At 32.5% G+C, this 24,315-nt stretch overlaps 1 protein-coding gene and 1 pseudogene across 1 annotated transcript in view; both read left to right on the forward strand.

Annotated features, from left to right (window-relative positions):
- Fam227b (family with sequence similarity 227 member B) overlaps positions 1-11,466 on the forward strand; it is a 69,074-nt gene extending 57,608 nt beyond the window's left edge. Inside the window, exon 11 of the mRNA XM_078049018.1 lies at positions 11,321-11,466. Within this exon, the coding sequence (XP_077905144.1) occupies positions 11,321-11,466 (146 nt within the window). The remainder of the gene's footprint in view (positions 1-11,320) is intronic.
- LOC101974971 (replication factor C subunit 4 pseudogene) lies at positions 125-1,390 on the forward strand (annotated as a pseudogene).
- Positions 11,467-24,315: the final 12,849 nt, after the last annotated feature.

The raw sequence follows: 24,315 nt of genomic DNA on the forward strand, positions 1-24,315 counted from the left end.
GGCCAGAATTAAACATGTAAGTACTGAATTAGAGTTTAAAACACTTCGCGGCCGTTCCGTGGCGGGAACCCAGGCGACTGAAGAGACTGCACCTACTGCAAGTCTTCCGGTCCCGTTATTGTCTGAATTAGGAACAGAGCTGAGACTTTGCCACCACCTTGTCCTTTTCTCATTCCGGAAGATCCCAGAACAAGCCGGCAGTCCACTGGCTTTGGTGACGAGAGGCTGAAAGACCCAGGCTCTGCGGTTCCCGCGCGGGAAACAGGATTTGCAGGGTGAAGTAACCATGCAGGCATTTCTAAAAGGCACATCTATCAGTACTAAACCACCATTAACCAAGGATCGAGGAGTAGCTGCCACTGCAGGGAGCAGTGGTGAGAACAAGAAAGTCAAACATGTTCCATGGGTGGAAAAATATCGCCCAAAATGTGTAGATGAAGTTGCTTTCAAGAAGAAGTAGTTGCAGTGTTGAAAAAATCTTGAGAAGGAGCTGATCTACCTAATCTCTTGTTTTATGGGCCACCTGGAACTGGGAAGACATCCACCATTTTGGCAGCTGCTAGAGAATTCTTTGGGCCTGAACTATTTCGATTAAGAGTTCTTGAGTTAAATGCATCTGATGAACGTGGAATACAAGTAGTTCTAGAGAAGGTGAAAAATTTTGCTCAATTAACTGTGTCAGGAAGTCGTTCAGATGGGAAGCCATGTCCTCCTTTTAAGATTGTAATTTTGGATGAAGCTGATTCCATGACCTCAGCTGCTCAGGCAGCTTTAAGATGAACTATGGAGAAAGAATCTAAAACCACACGTTTCTGTCTCATCTGTAACTATATTAGTAGAATAATTGAACCCTTGACCTCTAGATGTTCAAAATTCCACTTCAAGCCTTTATCAGATGAAACTCAACAGCAGCGATTACTAGACATTGCTGAGAAGGAAAATGTCAAAATTAGTAATGAGGGAATAGTTTATCTAGTTAAAGTATCAGAGGGAGACTTAAGGAAAGCCATTACATTTCTTCAAAGTGCTACTCGATTAACAGGTGGAAAGGAAGTCATGGAAAAAGTGATCACAGACATTGCTGGGGTTATACCAGCTGAGGCAATTGATGGAATATTTGCTGCATGTCAGAGTGGCTCCTTTGATAAACTGGAAGCTGTAGTGAAGGAATTGATAGATGAGGGTCATGCAGCCACTCAATTTATAAATCAACTCCATGATGTGGTTGCAGAAAATGATAACCTTTCTGACAAACAGAAGTCCATCATTACAGAAAAGCTTGCGGAAGTTGACAAATGCTTAGCAGATGGCGCTGATGAACACCTGCAATTGATTGGGCTGTGTGCAACCCTGATGCAGCAATTAACTCAGAACTGTTAAAGTCAATAAAGTGAATAAAATGACTTTCTTTTTGTAAATAAAATGTTTTGAGAAAAAAAAGAGTTGAAAACATTGGTATGGTCTTATTTCAGCTTGTTATAAATATGAATAGATAGATTAAAAAGTAATTATGCATATTTATAAAAAATCACTGAAATAAAAGACTATATCTTGAAAAAATGAACTATCTGGCTCCTTGAGTAATTCTTTCTTCATCTTTAATTTCCACTAACTTAACTAATATATTAAAAGATAATATATTTTTTCAATGTTTTGGTACTGAGGATTGAACCTAGGGGCACTTTACCACTGAATTACATCCCAGCACTTTTTATTTTTTATTTTGAGACAGAGTCTTGCTTAGTTGCTTAGGATCTTACTAAGTTGCTAAGGCTGGCCTTGAATTTGCAATCCTCCTACCTCAACTTCCTAAGTCCCTGGGATTACAGACATGCCTCACCATACCTGACCTGTCATTAAATTCTGTCTCAGTCTTCTTTCATGTTCATTTGCTGTTCTTTTTAAACTTTTAGAACTGAAAACTTTGTACATTATTTTCATATTTCCCTGTTTAGTAGTAGAAGCTGCTAATGCTATGAATTTACCTATGAATATTTCCTGAGATTTCACTATAAAGTTCTAACTACAGGTATCCTTCATAATCTGAAGCTAATTTATTTCTGAAAATGTATCAAAAATTTTTTTCAAAAATTGGGAGCTGACATTCCAGTTTAACTAAGAAGAATAGCAGTGTGCTTCCAAACCACACAAAAATACTGACCAAATTCCCCAAATATCATTAAAACACATGTATCTATATAATAACCCACCAAGAAATTCTTCATAATATCAGTCACTTAATAAATTAAGTACCTGTTTAACCAATAATAAACTAAATACATTTGTGTGCAGCATTCAACAATATAATATGGAATTGGCAATAGAGAAGTGATGAAATAAAAAATGAGTAATGAAGTGATATGGTAAAACATACTGAAGATATTATCTAAATTAGGACAGGGTTGCTTATCTCTTCAGATGCTTGGCAGAAACACTGGGACACTTGGAGGACTAAATTTACAGGCTAAAAGAAGGGAATATGATAGTGATAATGCACACTTTCATACAACATAAGTATGAGACATGATCCTATATAGAGAACAGCTGACGTACAACTGCAGCATTAACTATATACTCACACCCAGAGTCCCAAGCAATTTACAGATTTTCAAAATGAATCAGTCATATTTATGGCTTTTGAAGAAAGAGAATATGGATTTGCAAGTTGTTACGGAGAATATTCAAATAACAAAGAATATAACAAAGAATAACAAAGTAATATTTATTTGCTTACTCTTTAAAAATTGTTTTTCACTTTCTATTGTTACTTATTTAAAATTATTCTATTGAAGTCTAATATACATCAAATGCAGAACATAAGTCTCAAGTATTTAACATGATTTCATAATATGTACATATATAAGTGCAAATATATATATAAATGAAATCACCATATACATAAGGACATAGAACTTTTCCTGCAAGTACCTGCAATTTTGATTTGTTTTCACCTGAGTCATATAGTGTTTTTAATAGCAAAGTCTTTTGTATTTATACTTCAGTTATTAATGTCTACTTTTTGTATTATCTTAAACACCATGGTTTGTATCTTATTTGTATTTTGGGATTTATTGAGTTATTCTTCTTACAGAATAATACATAATAGAATATTATAAAAGGTAGCTAGTGACTTGAAAACAAAGATATGCTCTCCATAGAAAATAGAATTTTTTAATGTATAGTGTAGTTCTATATAGACTGCTATATATGTGTGCTTTTATACAATTTTCTTTATATTTCCAGTGTTTCAATATGTGTTTTATCTTTGCTAAATGAAAAAATCCTTTTATCCTCTTAAAAATCATACGAGAGTCAGACATGGTGGCACACAGCTACAATCCCAGCTATTGGGGAAGTTGAAGCAAAAGGATCACAAATTCTAGAGCAGACTAGCAACTTAGCAAGACCCTGTCTCAAAATAAAAGTTTAAAAAGGAGTTTGAGACTAGTTCAGTGCTTGAGCCTTTACCAGGAATTCATGAGACCCTGATTCAATCCCTAGTACTTCAATAAATAAGCAAGTCATGTGAGACAAAAGAGAAATTTTGTCTTTTTTGTCTAACATAAATCTTCATTTGATGCAATTTAGATACACTTTTTATTTTTTTAAATAAAAAATTTTAGGTATTTTAGCCACTTATAATTAACATTGGTTAGATTTTTTCCTACCCTTTAATTATAGCTCTACTGCTGCAGAGACAAATTGATTTAACTTTACCCTTTGGGATGCCAAAGTTGATATTTTTCTTATAATCTTTTTACCCTCTTGCCATGATAATTTTGATTTCTTTGTATTACCTTTTCCAGTTGTAGTCTTATAAAACTTCCTGAAACAAGAAACGCTTTGTTTACTTTAGTTGAAACAGCTTTTTCTGTTATTTATGAAACATTAGTTTTGTACATTAGTGTTCTTGCTTTGCTCTTGGCAGTCTGCTGAGGAATGAGAAGTATAATTTGAAGACTTATAGGAATGACCAAAAGTAAACATTCCCAACTGGATTTACCAGAGGGTCTCAGAGTCTTTCCTTATGAAATTCCTGGCTACTTGCTTTTGCTTCATCTTAATCTGATCTGTACCTTCTTTCCTAATTATATAATAGAAACCAATTAAAAGATGAATTGCACAAGAAGTATTAAAATATATTTGTGTATATAATGATATATAGATATAAAATCCTATCTATATATTGATATAACAATTTTGAAATGACAGAAACTAAGAACAGATTAGTAGCTATCAAGTGTTCCAGGTGGGGGATAACAGAAAAAAGGAAGGGAAGAGATTAAGGATGGCAATTCAAGGGGTCCTTGTGATAGATCTATTCTGTTTTGTTTTGTTTTGTTTTGTTTTTTTTGAGATAGGGGGCCCGTCAAGTTTCTTAATTTCTAATCTGTTTGTAGTTTCTGTCATTTATTGTTATATCAATAAAATCAAATGATATGTAACCTTTTAAGATTGACTTTATTCACTCAGCATAATTCTCTGTAGATTCACTCAAGTTGTTGCATTGGTCAAAAGTCCATTTTTTAAAAATTTCTGAGTAGTATGTATTCCATGGCATTGATGTACCTGTTTTTTTTTAATCACCTACCCTTAAGTCTATTTTAGTGTCCTTCAGTAGTATTTTAATGTTTTGTTCATATAGATTTTGCATAAATAGTGTTAAGTTTATTGCCAAGAATTTAATCTTCTCAAGTATTTTACTTATAAGTGAGGTTTCCTTTACAATTATGCTAACTGGTTATTCTTTGTGTATATAAAGACTACTGATCTTTTCATGACAGAAACTACGAACAGATTAGAAATTAAGAACAGATTAGTAGCTATCAAGTTTTCTAGGTAGCGGATAACAGGAAAAGGAAGGGAAGAGGTTAAGGATGATAATTTAAGGGATCCTTGTTATATTTATTTGTTTGTTTGTTTTTATTTATTTATCTTGAAACAGGGTTCTGCTAAGTTTCTTAGGGCCTCACTAAATTGTAGACTTTGGCTTTGAATTCTCTGCTCTCCTGCCTCAGGATCCCAAGTCTCTGGGATTACAGGTGTATGCCACCATGCTCAGTTGTTTTGTATTTTTAGTTTATCAATATCTATATCCTGGTTGTGATATTACACTATATTTATGCAAAGTGTTACCATTCCAGGAAGCTACAAAGAGTACAGAGCACTCTCTGTAGTATTTCTTTCAGCTATGTGTTAATCTATAATTATCGCAAAGAACTAGTTAAATTTTTAAAAATTTCAAAACAACATTTTCTTAAGATAGAAGGCAATGATGCCTGTGGGAGAATAAGTCAATACAATGATTTTGATCAACTGCCAGTATCTACTAAAGCTAAATTTATGCATATATTTGACCCAACACATTTATGACTCCCAGGTAGATGCCCCACAGAAATATGCATATGTCTATAAACCAAAGAAAAGTAAAAAATGATCATAGCATACCTATCTATAATAATAATGATAGAAACTATCCAAATTCCCATCAATAATATGAAGTTTAGATGAATTGTGAAATATTTATATAGTGAAATATTATAAACAATAAGAATTAACAAACTATAACTATATGCAACACTGAGTATATTACACAAACACAGTCTGTGCAAGTCAGACAAAATATAGTAAATCCTGTATGACTTTATTTACATAAAGTTTAAAACTTGATAGAACTAATCTATTGTGTAAGAATAATGGATACCCTTGAGAATTGATAACAACTAGGAAGGAGAGATTTTAGGAGCTTTGTTACATAGGCTCCATGCATTAAATTTGTAAAATTTCATTGAGCTGTACATTTTTAATTCATATTTATATTCATATGCATCAATAAAAATATAAGTAGCAACTACATTATAGCCTCTATGATTTATTTACTCATGAATGTATTTATATATATTTTTTCTTACATTGCTTTCTCTCACAGTGCAATTCATCAATCATTACATGTTTTTTGAGTCTGTTTTCATAAATAATCTTTTTTACTTTACTGTTTTTATACCTCATTTGTGACTAATTATTTTGGATTGGTTGGAACACTTGTTGGAAAAAAATCTAAAAACATGTTTTTCTTATTTATTTATTGAGGAAATGTTTACATTATTGCTCTAAAATACTGAATTCAATGTTCTCCTCTTTAATATATCACACTTCCTTTTTCAGAATGAAGTAATCACTTTCTAATTCTTTTTACATTATACTGAGTTACATTACTTGCATTATCAATTGACTTTATTTTTTGGATAATTTTTTTCACAAGCAAACTTTTCATTACCAAAGTTATTTGTACATAACAAGGGAAAGAAGAGCATCAAAGATTTATTAGTTTTCTTTCTTCTTTTTGAAGGATTTTTTAAAATTTTTTAAGTCATACATGACAGCAGAATGTATTTTGACATATAATACATACATGGAATGTACATATATCAATCATATTGTCTGTTCTATTAAAGATTGTATTAGTTTTCTATTGCTGCCATAGCAAATTACTGTTTAGGGATTTAAAAAAAATCCAAATTTATTATCTTACACTTGTGGAGTAAGAAGTCCAAAATGAGTCTCAGCAAACTAAAATCAAAATGTTGATAAGATTGTGTTCCTTTTAGAAGTTTTAGGGAAGGGTCTGCTTCTTTGAGGCTTCTTAAAGCTGTCTGCATTCTTTGCCTCATAGCTCTCATCCGTCTCAAAGCCAGCAGTCTGATTAAATCTTTTTATACCTCACATCACTCTGACACTGACTGCTCTGCTTCCCTCTTCTACATGTAAGAGCCCTTCTGACTACACTCTTCCCTTCCACCAAAAAACAAGAACCAAAGCAAAACAAAGAAAAATCACCACCCTAATCTGCAAATACAAAACTATTCTTAAACCCATCAGGATTTCAGGGCAACCAACCCAAAATCTAAGGATACAAACATACGTTTCTTTAAGTAGATATGAGATGTAAGTCTTGCTTACCTGAGGGAGATGAAAAAAGACATTTGAAAAAATATGCCTTTAATGCATATTCTTAAAAAATAATAAGGTCTGAAGATCGGTGATCTAAACATCAATCTCAGATGAGAGAAACGGATCCTTCAATTTTTCCATCTTTAGATCTCAGTTTTCTATATTATTTCCAAAAAATCAGTCAAAGAATTAATCAAAGAAGTATTTAATTATGGTATTTTCTAGTAAATGGATAGAACTGAAGACTATCATGCTAAGTGAAATAAGCCAATCTCCAAAAACCAAAGGCCAAATGTTCTCTCTGATATATGGATGCTAACACACAATAATGGAGCCGGGGAGTGAAGAAAAGAAGTTCATTGGATTAGACAAAGGGGAATGAAGGGAAGGGAAGAGGTATGGAAATAGGAAAGACAGTAGAATGAATTGTATATAACTTTCCTATGTTCATTTTGAATACACCATCAGTGAAATTCCACATCTTGTTCAACCACAAAAATGGGATCCAGATTAGAATAAATTATGCTCTGTGTATGTATGTCAAAATACACTCTACTGTTATATATATATATATATATATATATATATATATATATATATAAAGAACAAATAATTTTTAAAAATTTCCAAAATTTTTTCATACTGGAAAACACATGCGTTTCCAGTTTAAAAAAGATTAAGAGAATGAATAAAATAGCTGATATCACAGTGTGTAATAGTGAATTCTTACAACCCTGAGCACAAAAAAAGAATAAAGTCAAATACTTCCAAACAACAGAAAAATTAGGAGACAGATGATATAAACCCTCTCATTAGCACCTCTGAAAACTTAGATGACAATGGAACAATGTCTTAATAATTCTAAGTGAATATTATTAATAAGTTAGAATCCACCTAACCAAATCTTCAGGATGACCTGAAGACATTTTCAGATGTATATGTCCTTGAATAGTTTCCTTGCATACATCTTTTCTTATGAAGCTTTTGGAGAAACATTCACAATCATAGAGAATGAATAAAGAAAGAAAAAATGGGATTCAAGAAATGGAGGTCAATGGAGCACAAAATAATGATGATCTGAGTTCCCAATATGGGAGTTGTGTAACAGTCTTTATGAAAAAAAAATTCAGATTGGAATCAACAGAAAGCTTTAAGAGTGTTATGGTTTGGATGTGATGTGTCCCCCAAAATCTCATGTGTGAGACAATGCAAGAAGGTTTAGAGGTAAAATGATTGGGGTATGAGAGCCTTACCCCAATAGGTGAATTAATCTCCTGATAGTAATTAATCCCCTAAGGTTACTGAAAGCACATAGCGTGTGGCTGGAGGAGGTGGGTCACTGGGGGCATGGCTTTGTACCATTTTGTATCTGGCAAGTGGAGATATGATCTGATCATCATGTGAGTCACATCCCTCTGCCACAGTCTTCCACCATGATGTTCTGCATCACCTTGAGCCCCGAGGAATAGAGTCAACTGTCCATGGACTGAGACCTCTGAAACCATGAGCTCTAAAATAAAATAAAATTCCTCCTCTAAAATTGTGCTTGTGAGGTCTTTTAGTCACAGAACGAATAACTGACTAAAACAAAGAGAGGTTCCAGAATGATAATTGAGTACCAGGCCTAGTGAAAATAAAAGTTCATATGGAACACAATAGAAGTGATGATAAGTTCATAGAAAAATAAACATAAAATTATTAACTTTAGAGAAAAAAAATTTTCTCAAGAAAATAAAGGTAAACACAGTGTACTACATGGCTCAGCTGTGAAGAAGATTTTTATATCATTAATATAATGAATACTGATATTCATATAATAAAAATGTATGAATACTAATATTCATACAATAAAAATTATAACAATTGTTATTAAAATTGTAACATATTTAACATTTGATGTAAAGTGTATAAAGTGAGTTTGTATATGGTGATTATGGGATAAGAGTGTGAAAGATGGCAAAATCTTCTTTCCTAGTTGGAAGTCAATAGATAATGCCTAAAATTAAAATGCCAATATCACTCTTTTTTGGTAGAATATGGATATGAACCAAATAAAAGTGTTTGATTTTAGGAAGCAGAATATGGTGTTGGTGATGTGTGAGGAATTATTGGGGTTTAGTAATATTTGATTCTTTAAACTATATGTCTTTATAAGTTAAGGAAATAAATGCTAAAATTTTAAATATATGTAAACTATCAGTTAATTGCAAAGATAATTTGGAGATTTCACTCTTTTATTTGTACTTCACTTGTTTCTAAACCCTGCATGATGATAATTTCCTATGAAATTGATCTTACTAAAGTATAATTTTAAAAGATAACATACTTCATCTGGGTCTCATGGCCCTATGTTAATGTTATTCTTTGGAGCAGTCCATGTTTAGAAATTAATATGAAAATTTTATTTGTAAATAATGCAAGATGTTGTCATAATTCAACCAGAGGTTAATTTGGAAAAGAGTGAGAGAAGTTAATTGATATTAAGAACTTATTGTGGACCAGGCAATGTGCTAAATAATTTCACATCTGCCTTGATAGAAAAAAATGGGGACTAAATTGAATAGAATTTTATATCTCATGTCAAGCACATAGAAAGCCTTCAAAAATATTTGAATCAATATGTTATCTCCCTTTTTATATCAGTTCCCAGAAGGTTTTAGCCCAGAAACGAAAGTGTTGTTCAACATTATATTATATTAACCATGTCTTTTATTTTCTGTATATTGGCATTTTTCATATTATGGAACTTTCTGACCCTTGGGTTTTGCCCTTCTGTGGTAAACCAGTTTCTAGAAATAGTGTCATAGTTTAGATGTGATGTATCCCTCCAAAGCTTACATGAGACAATGCAAGAAGGTTTTGAGGAGAAATGATTGGGTTTCAGCCTTAATGAATTAATCCTTGATGGGATTAACTGAATGGGAACTAGAGGTAGGTGAGGTGTGGCTGGAGGAAGTGGTTAATTGGGGTGTGGCTATGAGGTATATATTTTGGGTTTTTTTTCGCTATTTATTTTATTTTACATTTTAATCAGATGGGGTATAATTTCTCATTTTTCTGAGTGTACGAGTTGCAGAATCACATTGGTCATGCAGTCACATATATACATACAGCAATAATAATGTCTATTTTATTCTGGCTGGAGGAAGTGGTTCATTTGGGGGTGGCTATGAGGTATATATTTTGTAACTGGAGAGTAGAGTCTCTCTCTCTGCTTCCTGATCATCCTGTGAGCTGGTTTCCTCTGCCACACTCTTCTGCCATGAATGGAGCCAGTCTTCTATGGATTGAGACCTCTAAAACCATGAGCCCTCATATAAACTTTTCCTCCCCTACAATTGTTCTGGTTGGGTCCTTCAGTCACAGTGGCAAAAAGCTGACTAAAACAAATAGTAAACAATTCCCTATGAACATATTTCTCAGATATAAACCAATCAATCCAAAGGTCACCCTATAACCACCTCTTATTGGCTCTCATATCCCAAGCACTATCTGTCCTAATCATCCTAGGACCAGGTACCAGACAATTAGATAGCACCAGTCCCTATACCTAGAGCCTGTTGAAATAATTCAAACTAGCTATAATAACTATCATAAGCCTGGTTACCTGACCTTGCCCATTCCTTCCTAAGGAAAATGATTCTTGCCCATAGTTTCCTTCTCTTCCTCTGTTTCCTAACTGGTCCCAGTGCTTCCCCTGTGGTATACCCCTCTCCTCCTGGGAGTTACATATAATAAACCATCCTTTCAATGGCATCTGTTGACTTTATTATGCATCAAAGTTTCTATTAATACCCAAAATTTTAAATACAGGAAATCTATCACAAAGCACTCAAGTGAATCAAACTGAAGGCTTTTGTATATTTTATCTAGTAGCAAAATGCTGCTAATAATGCTAAAAATGTGATAACTGTAGCTGAAAACTCTTAGAAAATTCTAATTTGATAATGAATCTGGTAAATAATCCTAAATGAAAAACCACTACTGAGGAAAATATTGGCTGTATTTACGAGCATGGTATATATAAGTATATATGTATGGTAATAGTAATAATGATAATAATAATATTACATCATGTTTGTAGAGTGTGTTTGTAGAGTGTGTTTGTAGAGTGTGTTTCTATTTACTGCACACTTTATTACAGTTCAATTAATCCTGAAGTGCCCAAAGGGATTTTATTATTTTCAATTTTAAATACAGATGTTTAGAGTAGTTAAATGGCTTACATAATTCTACACAGCTTAAAAGGAACAAAAGCAGAAATTTTTGTTGTGAGGATGAAATATGTAAGTCAAAATTCTTTGACAAATTAAGAGGTATTTTTCAAAATCCTAATTTCTTTGGCTAAATATACACTCCATATTAACAGGACTAAAACCACGAAAAGGCTTTTGGGTTCACTGGAAACTAAAAGACCTCTCCACAACAACCATACATGGTAGCAAGAGAGCAACTGAAAAATCAATAAAGGAAAGAATTGCAAGTAGTCAAGAACACATAATATCTAGTAAGTAAAATTTTGGTAACTGCAGAATGGAAAAGGTAGCCAAAATCAAGCATATTAGATTATGTATAAGTCTAGTTTTTCTAATAAGTTATTTTTATGAAGGTCTTTAAATATTTGATGCATAGATTGTTTTTATAATAGTAACATATCTCAGTCTTTTTTCCGTTTACCTGTTATGATATTTTATATTGTTTTTTAGGAACTTTGTGTCTTTATGTACATTATATATATTCTCACTTTTAGCTATATTACTAATTGGAAGATAATGTCTTTCTAATAGATTTGTGTATTTCTTGTAAAAAAATACTATGATTAAGACTTGTTTTTTATTTAGTCTGATGCTATCTTAATTTTTAATAGAAATGATACTTAATTTATCTTTAATATAATTATTGATAGAGTTGGTTTTATTTCTATTATGTTCCTATTTGTTTTCAATTTTATTGAATCCATTCTTTGTTTTTCAATTCCCCTTTTCTTGCTTCTTTTGGTTTATTGAATATTTTTAGTATTCCATTTTAATTCTTCTATTGGCTATTTACCTTTACCACTTTGTATTTTTAAGATGGTTTAATAATTACAAAATGCATCCTTAAATTATCAAAATGCTACCTGAAGTTAATATTATATTGCTTCACTTAAAATGTAGAAACTTGGAGCAGTATGGTCTACATGTGCACTTTCCTTGTCTTTTGGGCTATTGTTGTCCTCTCTATAGTAGATGTAAACAAATAACAGCCTTCTATTAGTGTTATGAGTTTTGTTTCAAATAATTAATTTTTTCACTTTTTGAGGCCTGTTGATGTATAATATACTTCATATATTCAAAGTATGGAACTTTAAGAGTTTTGACATACATATAAAGAAACTGAAAACCCATCACATCTCTTCGGATAGGAAACGTATCTATCACTCCCAAATTTCCTCATGCTTTTAAAAAATTCCTTCCTCCCACATAGTCTCTAGGCAATCTAATATGTTATTTTTGCCACTATAATTTTATAATGGCAAATATATATATATATAATATACTATATATAATATAACAGAATCATAGAATGTTTGCTATATTGGGATGACATTTTTTAATCTGCATATTGTTGTAAGGTTCATTTGTGATGTTCATGTCTTAATAGCTTATTTCTTCACAATGCTGATAAGAGTCCAGAGTAAGGATAGAATAGTTTATTAATTCATCTATTGATAGACCTTTGCATTATTTCTAGTATTTAACTATTACAAAATAAAGCTGCAGTGAACATACATATACAAACCTTGTAAGGACATGGAATTTTACTTCTCTTTGTTGGAAAACCGGTAGTGGAATGCTTCCATAGTATGCTAGGAAGATGTATCATATTTTAGGAAATTGTAAAACACTTATCCAAAGCTTTACATTCCTACCAGCGTACAAGTTATACTACTTCCTCACTAACAGATCTTTAAACAATCTATGATTGAGTCTTGTTTTTAATGATGTAAATTTTTATTTTTATACTATTTAGTTAGGTTTTATTTTAGTTTCTCTAACAACTAGTGATGATGAGCTTTTCAAGGCTGGGGCTGTAGCTCAGTGGTAGAGCACTTACCTAACCTGAGCATGGTCCTAGGCTCAATCACCCCACACTGAAAAGAAGAAAATATTCTTTTCATGTCCTTATTTATCATTGCATGTTCTCTTTTATGAAGAAGTGAATGTTCAATTTTTTGGCCATTTTTATTTGCATTTTTTATCTTATTATTGAGTTATAAGAGTTATTTTTATATTCTAGATAAAAATCTCTCCAAACCTGCAGCTTTCTTCATTTTATAACAGGAATTTTTGAATGTCAAGGTTTGTTATTTGGCAAAATAAAATTTATCATTTTTTTCTGATATACTTTGAACTCTATTTAAGAATTTTGTTCTGAAACCAGTTTCAGCTCAGATTATCTTCCATATTTTCTTTGAAAAATATTATAGTCTATGGTTTTATAATTTATGCATGCAGCCGTTAACTTTAGATCTCCAGTTCATTTTTAGTAATTTTTGTTTATATGAAGTAAGCATCAAAGATAATTTATTTACATATTGTTTTAGCACCATTAATTGAAAATATTACCCTTTCCCCTTTTAATTGTGTTGGGACATTAGTTAAAACAGCAATTGACCATATATATATATATATATATATATAAATCTATACTCTATTCTGTGCTAATGATGTCAATACCAAACTATCTTGATAACTGTAGCTCTATAATTTATCTTGAAGTCAAGCAGTATTCCTCAACTTTACTTTGTTTTTACAAAATCATTCTGGATATTATTATTCATTTAATTTTCATAAATTTTTTTCATCTTTTTGTCAGTTTCTAAAATATATACTATGGAATTTTGATTGCAAATACATTGAATCTATAGATCAATTTGAGGAGACTTGATATCTTAACAAATTTATTTTCTATCCCATGAACATAGAATATATCTACATTTATTTAGAATTTCTTTAATTTCTCTCAGCAGTTTTTCTAGTTTTTACTCTAACAACACACCTTTGTCAATAATATTAAACATTATATTTTTAAATTTTTAATTTCAGTTTTTCACTGCTAGCATATAGAAATTATCATTTTTATATTAATCTTATATCCTATAATTTTACTAAACTTGATTATTAGTTCTAATAGTCATTTCATGTTTCTTAGCATTTCCTTCAAGATATGGGCAAGTATGCTCTCTGAGTATAAAGATCATTTTACCTCCTCGTTTCTTATCTCTGTTTTCTTTCCTGTCTCTGTTCTTTAGTAGCCGTATAACACTAAGCATCTTTTTAAATTTTTAAAAATTGACACATAATACTTATACATATATATGGTATATATGCTTTATGTCTATTTTTCTTGCCAATGTCTAGAACTTCCAAAAAAATGCTGACTTAAAAATGGTATCCCTATGTAATTCTTGATCTTACAGGGAAAATGTTACATCATTTATCTTTAAGTTTGTTTTAGGCTATATAGGTTTCTCTAGATGACCTTCATAAGATTGTGGTAGTTCTATTCCTAGTTTGCTATATTTTTTAAAAATCATGAATAGATTAGGATTTTGATCAATCCTTTTTTATCATATATTATGATGAACATACGTTTTTATTTTGTAGTCTTTTAACATAATGAATTATGTTGATTTTTTAATGTTTAGCCTAACCTTGCAATCCCATTTGTCATGATATATTAACATGATGTATTTAAAAATACATCATGTTAATATATCATATATATATTTGATATAAATATAAATAATACATTTATATTTATATCAAATATAAATGTATTATTTATATTCAATTTGCTAAAATTTTATTTTCTTTTCCTGTAATTTATTCCGTTTCATTTAGTAATTTGTGTAATGTCCCCAAACTTCTCATTTCAAAAAGAGTTAGTGTAAAATTGGTGCTATTTCCTCTTTACATATTTTGTAGAATTTACCAGTGAAGCTTCTGGGCCTGGAATTTTCTTTGTGGGAAAGTTTATTACTACAACATCAATTTTTACAATAGATATAAAGTACTCAGACTATTGATTCCTTCTTGAGCAAACTTTGTAATTTTGGGTGAATATTTTATTCCTTTAAATATGTTTGATTTTTTTAGGCTTCTCAGAAACCTAAAAATATTTGTAATTCATTTGAGACTTTCTTTTAAGGTTTATTAGATGAGCTAGAAGTTATTCATCTATGCCTAATTTGCTTCCCCTACTAAGGATATCCTTAAGTACTTCAAATTCTATGTATAGGTTTGCCACTCTGGCTTCTGGAGCAACAGATTTCTGTGAACCCAAAGTATTGTTTTGCCACTCCGTCATGTGGCAAATGTTTAAGGATAATCTTCTTCTGGTATCTAGAATATCTTTCTCCTCTATAGAATGTTAACCTGTGACCTTAACTTTCCCTGACCTTTCTGAATGTTAAACTTTATTTTCTTAACTCGGTGAGACCACTGGGTTCTATCTGAATTTCCACCCCTTGTACTATACATTGAAAAGTCATTTTAGATACATTGAATCTACAGATCAATTTGGGGACACTTGATATCAAATTTATTTTCCATCCCGTGAGCTTAGAATATATCTACATTTATCTACAATTTCTTTAATTTCTCACATCAATGTTTTCAAGTTTTTACTCTAACAACACACCTTTGTCAAATAATAATATTAAACAACTATAACAACTGAAGGTTCCCTTACTTGTTTCTCTTTTCTTTAGAGTCACTGTCCTGTACTGTCTGTTGTCTAACACATGGTAACCACTGTATCATATTTTGTCCAATTTTTTCAGTTAAGATAAAACAGAAAATTCAGTCCTGTTACTCTGTCATAGCTAGATGTGGAAGTGACGATATGTGTTCTTAAAAAAAAAGAAGAGAAATTTTTTTCAATAATCTACATTTATTCACATATTTATCATTCCTGGTGTTCTATTCCTAACCATAAATCTGAGTTTCCATCTAGTGTCATTTTTCTTAAACCTGAATAGATTGCCTTTTGACAGTTCTTATAGTTCAGGTCTGCTAGAAATGAATATTCTCAAGTCTATTCATCTAAAAATATCTACATTTTCCCTTGTTTTTGAAGGTTATTTTCACTAGATGTAGAACTCTAGATTTCCTTTTTATTTTATTTTCTTTGTTTAATTTCCAGTAAATTATTGGTCCATTATCTTCTGTATTATTTCTAATGAGAAATCAAGACATTATTTGTATCATTGTTTCCACTATGCTTGGGGTCAGCAAACTTTACATGTAAAAAGTCAGATTGGTTTCTGTCACAGAATATTATTTTCAACTCTCAAAAAATATGAAAACTATTCTTAGGTTGCAAACTACATGAAAAATAAAGACTGGATTGACCTGGAAGCTATAATTTGCTGATCCCCTATTCTATGTAATACATATTTTTATCCCTGTCATTACTATTAAGATTTTTTTTCTTTATCTTGGTCTTACTTGAAGTTTATTGGTTTTCTTAAATCTGTGATTTGATGGTTTTCATCAGTCGTGAAAAAAATCTCCTATTATTCTGTTCTATTTCTCTTCTCCTCTGGGAATCCAATTTAACCTGCATTATATTGCTTAATATTGTCACAACTTACTAGGTCTTTTTTTCACTCTTTTTTCCTCTGTTTCACAGATTTGATACTATATTTCTTGTTAAGTGATCGTTTTCATTTAAAAACAATAAATTCAATATGCTTCAAACTACCTGAATTTCATATTAATGAGAAATCCTGTAAATGTATTGTACATTTTATTTACCCCTAAATATACAGAAAAATACATTATACATTTGACCCTAAACCATGACAAGATTTTTGTGTTTCTGGATGAGATCATCTAAATCTGTGGGAATGGGAAATGAGCAGAGAGGGGAAAGGGATTAGAGGTTTAATGGGTGCTTCTTTTTATATTGCTCAAAATTAAAATATAATAGTTTATGTTCAACCTGGAAAAATCTTTCACTTGAGGTATGTACTTGATAATGTGTATTAATTTAGTAGAGACTTATTAATAATCTTATTTGGCAGGTGGCTTTTATTATCATCCTTGTAAATGAGAAAACTTAAACATAAGGAGATTAAACAACTTGCTCAAGGTCACATAACTGATAAATACCAGAATGTGAATTTCAACCCAGGAAATTTTGGCCTTTGGAGTTTGAATCAATGACTTCACATACTGCCTCTTAGTCATTTATATTATATTAAGATTTAAAATCATCATCATAAGAGATAACTTTTGATTTACTATATAGACTTAATCTCTCATTTGTGAAAAATGTGAATGAGGATTTAGATCCCTTCCTGGATTAAATTTTAATAGGTGAGAAGAAAGAAGAACATATGTTGGTAGAAAGACCAGAAAAGGGGCAGAAGAGGGGATGTAGGGGAGAAAGGTACTTGTTTCCTAATTATATTTGCAGATCCCTTTAGAAATAGTAAGTAATGGTTTGGTGTCAATGTGGTGCAGAGGCTAAATTATGACAGCTAAATTATGATCTCAAAGTTCTAAACCTCTTAAAAGAATAGCACTTTCATTGGCAAAGCACATATCTGCTACATAACCATTTTTTTTAATAGGGGAACTAAAAGCAAAACTTACCAACTTAAAAACATAAAGGATTAAAGAGATTTTAAAATTTTTTTGCTGTTGTTTTCTGCAAACTTCTGATTAGGTTGTGACTTCTAGGAAATCTGTTTAAGGAAGAAGTATGTTAAAATCTGTGTTTCATGATATGAACTTTGATGATTTCTTTGATGAGTTCTATCTGCTTTTAATTCTGCTTTCTGAGTTTTTATATTAGTGTAGGTAAATACCCCTTCTCACACAATGATTTAGGATTCTAGGTTAATTTTGTCTTCTGGATTCACCATACTATTGAATTCAGTAGTTATTGTAATTTATCTGTGTCAGAAAGTAAAAAGGAGTAGGTTAAAAGTCTTGGTTCAGAAGTGGCCCACATCACTTTCAATCCATGCCATTAGTGTCAACAAGTTATGGTTATACATAAATGTAAGGAGGTCTAGAAATAGAAACCCTGGCTGGTAAACTGTTACATAGGGATTATACTATGGAAAGGTGAGAATAATTTTGGAGGACAGCTGATTGTCTCTGCCACAAGCATTCAGTTAAAAGAATAGTGAATAATCCTTACTTAATACCATGCTTTTGCTATGGCCAGTAATATAATTTTAACTAGCTATAATGCAAAAATTTTGAGAAGTTGTATCCACCACCATGGGGTCTTAATAATTTCCAATATTAAAAGATTTTTTATGAGTGTAGGCTGATATTAATGAATGTGAATTTTTGATGTTATATAAAGAAATGTATAACATTAAACCAGTATTTTCTAAAAGACCAATACATGATGTTTTAAAAAAAATCATACATGGATTTCTTTTAAAGTGCTAGACCAACAGGCTTGTAACAGAGTTCACATGGCATGGTAATAAGGTTTCAGAGTCCACACTGCAACTCACAATTAAGAAGCTACATCTTCTTGGGCTGGGGTTGTGGCTCAGTGGTAGAGCACTTGCCTAGCAGTGTAAGGCACTGGGTTTGATTCTCAGTACCACATATAAATAAATTAATAAATAACAAATAATAAAATAAAGGTCCATCAACAATTTTTAAAATATTTTTTTTAAAAAAAGAAGCTATACCTTCTTAAGTTTGGGTGTAGAATCAAAGAACCAGTAATAAAGAAAAGGTCTTAAAATATTTCTATTTCTAAATAATTCTGGTGTTCTATGACACAGCCAAGTGAATATAATTAATAATAATGCATTACTGTATCTCAAAATAATTTTGGGGGGGATTTGTTTCGTTTCTCTTTTTCTTTTTGGGGGGGAACCAGAGATTGAATTCAGGGGTACTCAGCCCTATTTTGAATTTTATTTAGAAAAAAGGTCTCACTGAGTTGTACAGTACCTCACTGTTATTGAGGCTGGCTTTGATCTCATGACCCTCCTGCCTCAGCCTCCCGGACCACTGGGATTACAAGTGTGGGCCACCACACCTGGTTTTTTTCATTTTTTGGTATCAGGAATTGAACCCAGGTGTGCTTAATCACTGAACCACATCTCCAGTCCTTTTTATGTTGTGTTTTTGTTTTTGTTTGTTTGTTGCTTAATTTTGAGACAGGGTATAGCTAAATTGCTTAGCCTCATTAAATTGCTGAGGCTAGATTTGAACTTAAAATCCTCCTGCTTCAGCCACCTAAACTCATAGGATTACAGGTGTGCGCTCTTATATCTGGCCCTTACAATAATTTGAAGAGAGAAATTTGAATATAGTCATCATAAAGAAATGATAAAATTTTAAAGTGACACATATGCTAATTACTCTGAGTTGATCACTACCCAATGTCTACATACATAAATCAAAATATCATACCACATAAATATGTACAAATGTGTTATATTTTTTATTTTTAAAATAAAAATTCCTTCTTCTAACTTATCTATATAAAGCTATATTTCCGTTATATACTTTAATACATAAATATCTATTTCATAAAAATCACAACAGAATCAATTGTGACATAGATACGAGTTTTAGTCAGGGATCAAAAGACCTGACAAAGACAAATTTAGAGGAGGGAAGTTTGTGTTTTCAGAAGTTTCAGTCCATAGAGAACTCCATTGCTCTGGACCCAAAGTGAAGCAGGACATCATGGCAGAAGGGTGTGGAGGAGGAAAGCAGCTCCATGAAATCAGGAATCAGAGAGAGCTTGGCTCACCAGAAACAAAATATAAACACCAAAGGTATATCAGTGATCTACTTCCTCCAGCCACAGCCTATCTGCCTACAGTTACCTCCCAGTTAATCTATATCAGTGGATTAATTCCCTAATTAAGTTAAGGCTGTCATAACCCAATCATTTCAACTCTAAACTTTCTTCTGTTATCTCACACATGAGTTTTTGGGAGACTCTCATATTCAAGCCATAATAATATGAGAATCTAGCTGTATTCTTTCAAGCCAGGTTTTAAAGAATGTGAAACAATCTTACTATTCCCAAAATTTTTCTTGAAAGTATAATTTTTTCATAGAAGATGTTTTTATATTAACATGAAATGAATTTATTGCTATGCTTAGTGAATTAAACAATTTTAACATTTTGTGCTTTTTTAATTTTTAATATAGCAAATATTAGTGCAGTGAAAAACCTACCTAAAACAAAAGTTCCAGTTCTTCTCAAGAATACACAGGACTCTAGGCAAAAAACTGAAGGCTACTATCCTATTGGCCCATGGCACATCCTGCTTGTATTTTAATAGCATCTGTGTTACATATCTTCAAGCTGGACTTAGTTATCTCCTATAAAGAATCCCTGAAAATAATGATCAGATAACTTATTTATTGGTGCCATAAATATGATTTTTTACTTGGAGACCTTCCTACAGTCATTAATGTTTCTTTGGCTTTACTATATTTAGCTTGTACATTGAAGATTTAAGTGTATTTGATCAAGTCATATAGCTCCCTGAGTCTTACGTTTCTAATTGAAAAATTAATTAATTAGAATAGATTATTTCTGTTTTCTGTTATTCCATGACTTCTAGCCACAGGTGCTAAATAATCTTCCAAAGTAGCTGCTGACTGTTGAGGTGGGGTTAGCAATAAAGATGGTGATATAGGATTCATGATTGTAGAGCCCTTTTCCCCTTCATAGTGAATGGTAGTGGGTGGAGGAGTTGTGTATATTAAAACTTAATATTTGTACTGGAGAAAGGCATGTCAAAAGTGAATTAGGGTAAAACATGAGTACACATATAGATGCATGCTTAAGTATGACTTTCAAGGAATAATCTGTGCTCCATGCTATTTCAAAATTTCTTTTCCTAATCCAAAACACATTTTAAACATTTTTTTTCTTGACCCTTGAGATGCTTATTGTCATGTGGACTTATTTCCAGAATTTTAATGAAAATAATTTTCTGTTTTAGTTCTTAATGAAATAAACAGACAGTGAATAGTTAAACTTTGCCTTCCAAACAAACTGGCATAATATCTCCATTTTTAGGACTGTAATGTAAGCAATTATAGAATTTCAGTATCTTAAATGACTAGATTTACAAGCCAGCTCCCCTTAAACAATGTATTTGTCAGATTATTTATAATCCTAAAGTTGGAATGTTTATTTCTTTTATTGTGGTGCAATACCATTTAAGCTTTTAAACTCAAATATTATTTTTAAAAAATGTTTTTATGCTTATCCCCAGTATTTTGGGGTGGGGGTACCAGGGATTGAACTCGGAGGCACTTGACCACTGGAATCATATCCCCAGGTCTCACTGAGTTGCTTAGTGCTCAGGCTGGCTTTGAACTCTCTATTCTCCTGCCTCAGCCTACTGAGCTGCTGGGATTACAGGCATGCACCACCACACCCGGATTCTCTCCAATTTTAAACCCAAGTTTTCCTCTTTATCTTGACTTCGGGGTTAAAACATGAATGAGCCTCATGATTCTTATAAACTATAGTTTAAACTAAAGCTATAAGAAAAATCCTTATGTTCAATTAGTATATAACTTTAAAGTAACTAGTACACATAGCTCTACTTGGTGCTATGCAGAAATAAAGCATAGTAGTTATTTATATCCAAGTATCATTTGATATTTAGCAAGAAACATGTTGCAGAAATACTTTAAGTAATAGCCAAATGAGTTAGGACTCCATGTAATAAAGAACTACTTGAATTTTAATTTGTACCTCTCTTTTTGCTATCTTTTAATTGCTAGCATTGCTCAGGGACAATTAAAAAAAAGAATCCTTAAACTAGGATATAAGGTAGTACTTTGAGATTTAAGCCTGTAAAATCTCCACATTGTGATTTTCATCACATATCATTGAAATAAAACCAGGAAGTATATGCAGCATACAAGTGAGGAAATCCCCAAACTTCCAGTGTGATAGCAGTCTAATTAAGTTGTATTGTATTATTATTAGTTAAATTTTATACTGTGTGAAGAAAGACTTGTGAACAGAGGTGTTGTGTAAAACATAAGGCATAAAATAGAGGTAAACTTAAAAAAAGAAACAATAGAAATTGGCAGTGTTTTATAGGAATATCCAGATTTGATCATTATGATCAAAAAAAGTTTTCATAATAATTTAGATAATATATGCTTATATATATAAAATCATTTTTACCTCTCTTTTCTTTGAGTTTGTACTCACCAAAAATCTTTTAATTTTTAATTTAGCTTCGAAGATCAGAACCCATGCTACTTTAAGAAACAGAAGCCTCTGGGCTCCACAGATATTTCCCCAGACTTGCACAAAGGTTGAAACATTACAATGCTAAATAAATTCAGATGCGCAATTGTGACCCCAGCACCCAAAACCACACAGATCTCTTCACTAAAGGTCATTTAGTACAGCAGGGGGTGCCACTAGAGAATCAGTGTGCTTCCCCTCTGGGACTTGGGGCACACCCACCACCCACTCACAGTGCAGCTTCCAAATGTTCTTGCCACCAGAAGCATCCACCCAAGCAGAGCCTAGAAACATGTATGCCATGGCCCACAACCACTTTCATTTCTGGAAGCCTCTGCTACCAGTAGAACTTGCCCCTACAGGTCCTAGCAACATGTTCCCCAAGCTATACTCTCCTAGTGCTGCTGCTGCTATTTCAGGAGGCCTCCACAATATCAGAGGTTCCTGAACAGGGCCATCATTCCCTTTGCTAAAATGGCCACACAGTAGGTACCTTACCTTCACTGCCTTGCACACCATATATGCCTGAGCTACTAGAGTGTCCCCATCCCTAAATGACTCTTGGAGACAGATGTAATCTCTGAACCTGGATACACACACACCACCCAAAGCTGATGATGACAAAGCTCTATGGAGACTATACCACAGTGATGGAACAAAAGCCAATGTGACACCCTAAGACATCCTTGGGAAAAAGTATTTTATTACAAAAGCCACCCTTTGCTGGGCATGGTGACTCATACCCAGAGGTTCCAGAGGCTGAGGCAAGAGGATCATGGGTTTGAAACCTTCCTCAGCAACTTAGTGAGCTGTAACAAACCTAGTGAGAACCTGTCTCAGAATTTTTTTTAAAAATTAAAAACGGATGGGGATGTGGCTCAGTGGGTAAGCACCCTTGAATTCAATCCCCAGCACCAAAAAAAGCCACCCTTTGAAATTTCTAGCAATAACCAATCTTCCAGATGCACAAATATCAACAAAGGGACATAAGAAGTATGAGAAATCAAGATAATATGATGACTCTAAAGAAACACAGTGACTCTCCAGCAACAGACTCAAAGAAAAGAAACTAATGAAATGACTGATAAAGAATTCAAAAGAATAATTAAGGAAATACAATGAGATATAAAAGAATACAGACACACAATTCAGTTCAATTAGGAAAAAACTTATGAATGAGAACTTTAGCAGAGACATAAATCATACAAAAGAACCCAAGATTTTGGAACTAAGGAACTCAATAACTTAAAATATACAATAGAGAGCCCCAACACAGTTGAAATCAAGAAGAAAAGAATCTCTGAGTGTGATGACTTGTCTTTTGAAATATCCTAGCCAGACAAAAGAAAAAATAAAATAGAAAAAAAGAATGAAGAAAGTCTCTGAAACATGGAACATCATTTAAACAAACAAATATTTTAATTATGGAAGTTCTAGAAGGTAAAGATAAGGAGAAAGACATAGGAAATATATTCATTGAAATAGTAGCTAAAAATTTCCCTATTCTTGGAAAAGCTGTGGACATTCAGTCCAGAAAGCCCAAAGGATCCCAAATAGATTTGACCAGAAGAGGTCTTCTGCCGCAGTCTTGTTGAGCACAAATCACAAGCCACTCAAGCAGGAACAAACTTTATTTCCGAACTCCCCCGGACATCACCCACGGGGCCCTCTCAGGAACCACACCCACCAGAACTGCCTCCACCAGAACTTCACCAACCAATGCAAACTCCCCAGGAATCCCCGCGAGAACTCCCAAACTAGTGGGCACCAGAAGTGGACAGCAGGAGTCTATATACAACTGAATATACAGCTTAACATAACCAACATCATCTCAATGGCTCTCTGGCATCACCGTCACCTCTCAACCACTCCCTTCTGGCAAAATGCCATGCGTCATTCTGACTCGGCTGTGGCTCTCAGGATCTCCCCCCTTCTGTTTAATTAAACACCAAGCATGTAGCTTAGGGACTGTGCCTATCTTAGGTTGTCCAATACTACATATGGTCCTTACCTGTCATCGGATGAGCTGACCTCAAGGCGTCAGCCTCCTGTCTTAGGTTGGTACCATTGCAATTGGATCCTACCCGTCATTGA

The sequence above is a fragment of the Ictidomys tridecemlineatus genome, chromosome 5 (genome assembly GCF_052094955.1).
Source record: "Ictidomys tridecemlineatus isolate mIctTri1 chromosome 5, mIctTri1.hap1, whole genome shotgun sequence".
NCBI classification, from domain to species: domain Eukaryota; kingdom Metazoa; phylum Chordata; class Mammalia; order Rodentia; family Sciuridae; genus Ictidomys; species Ictidomys tridecemlineatus.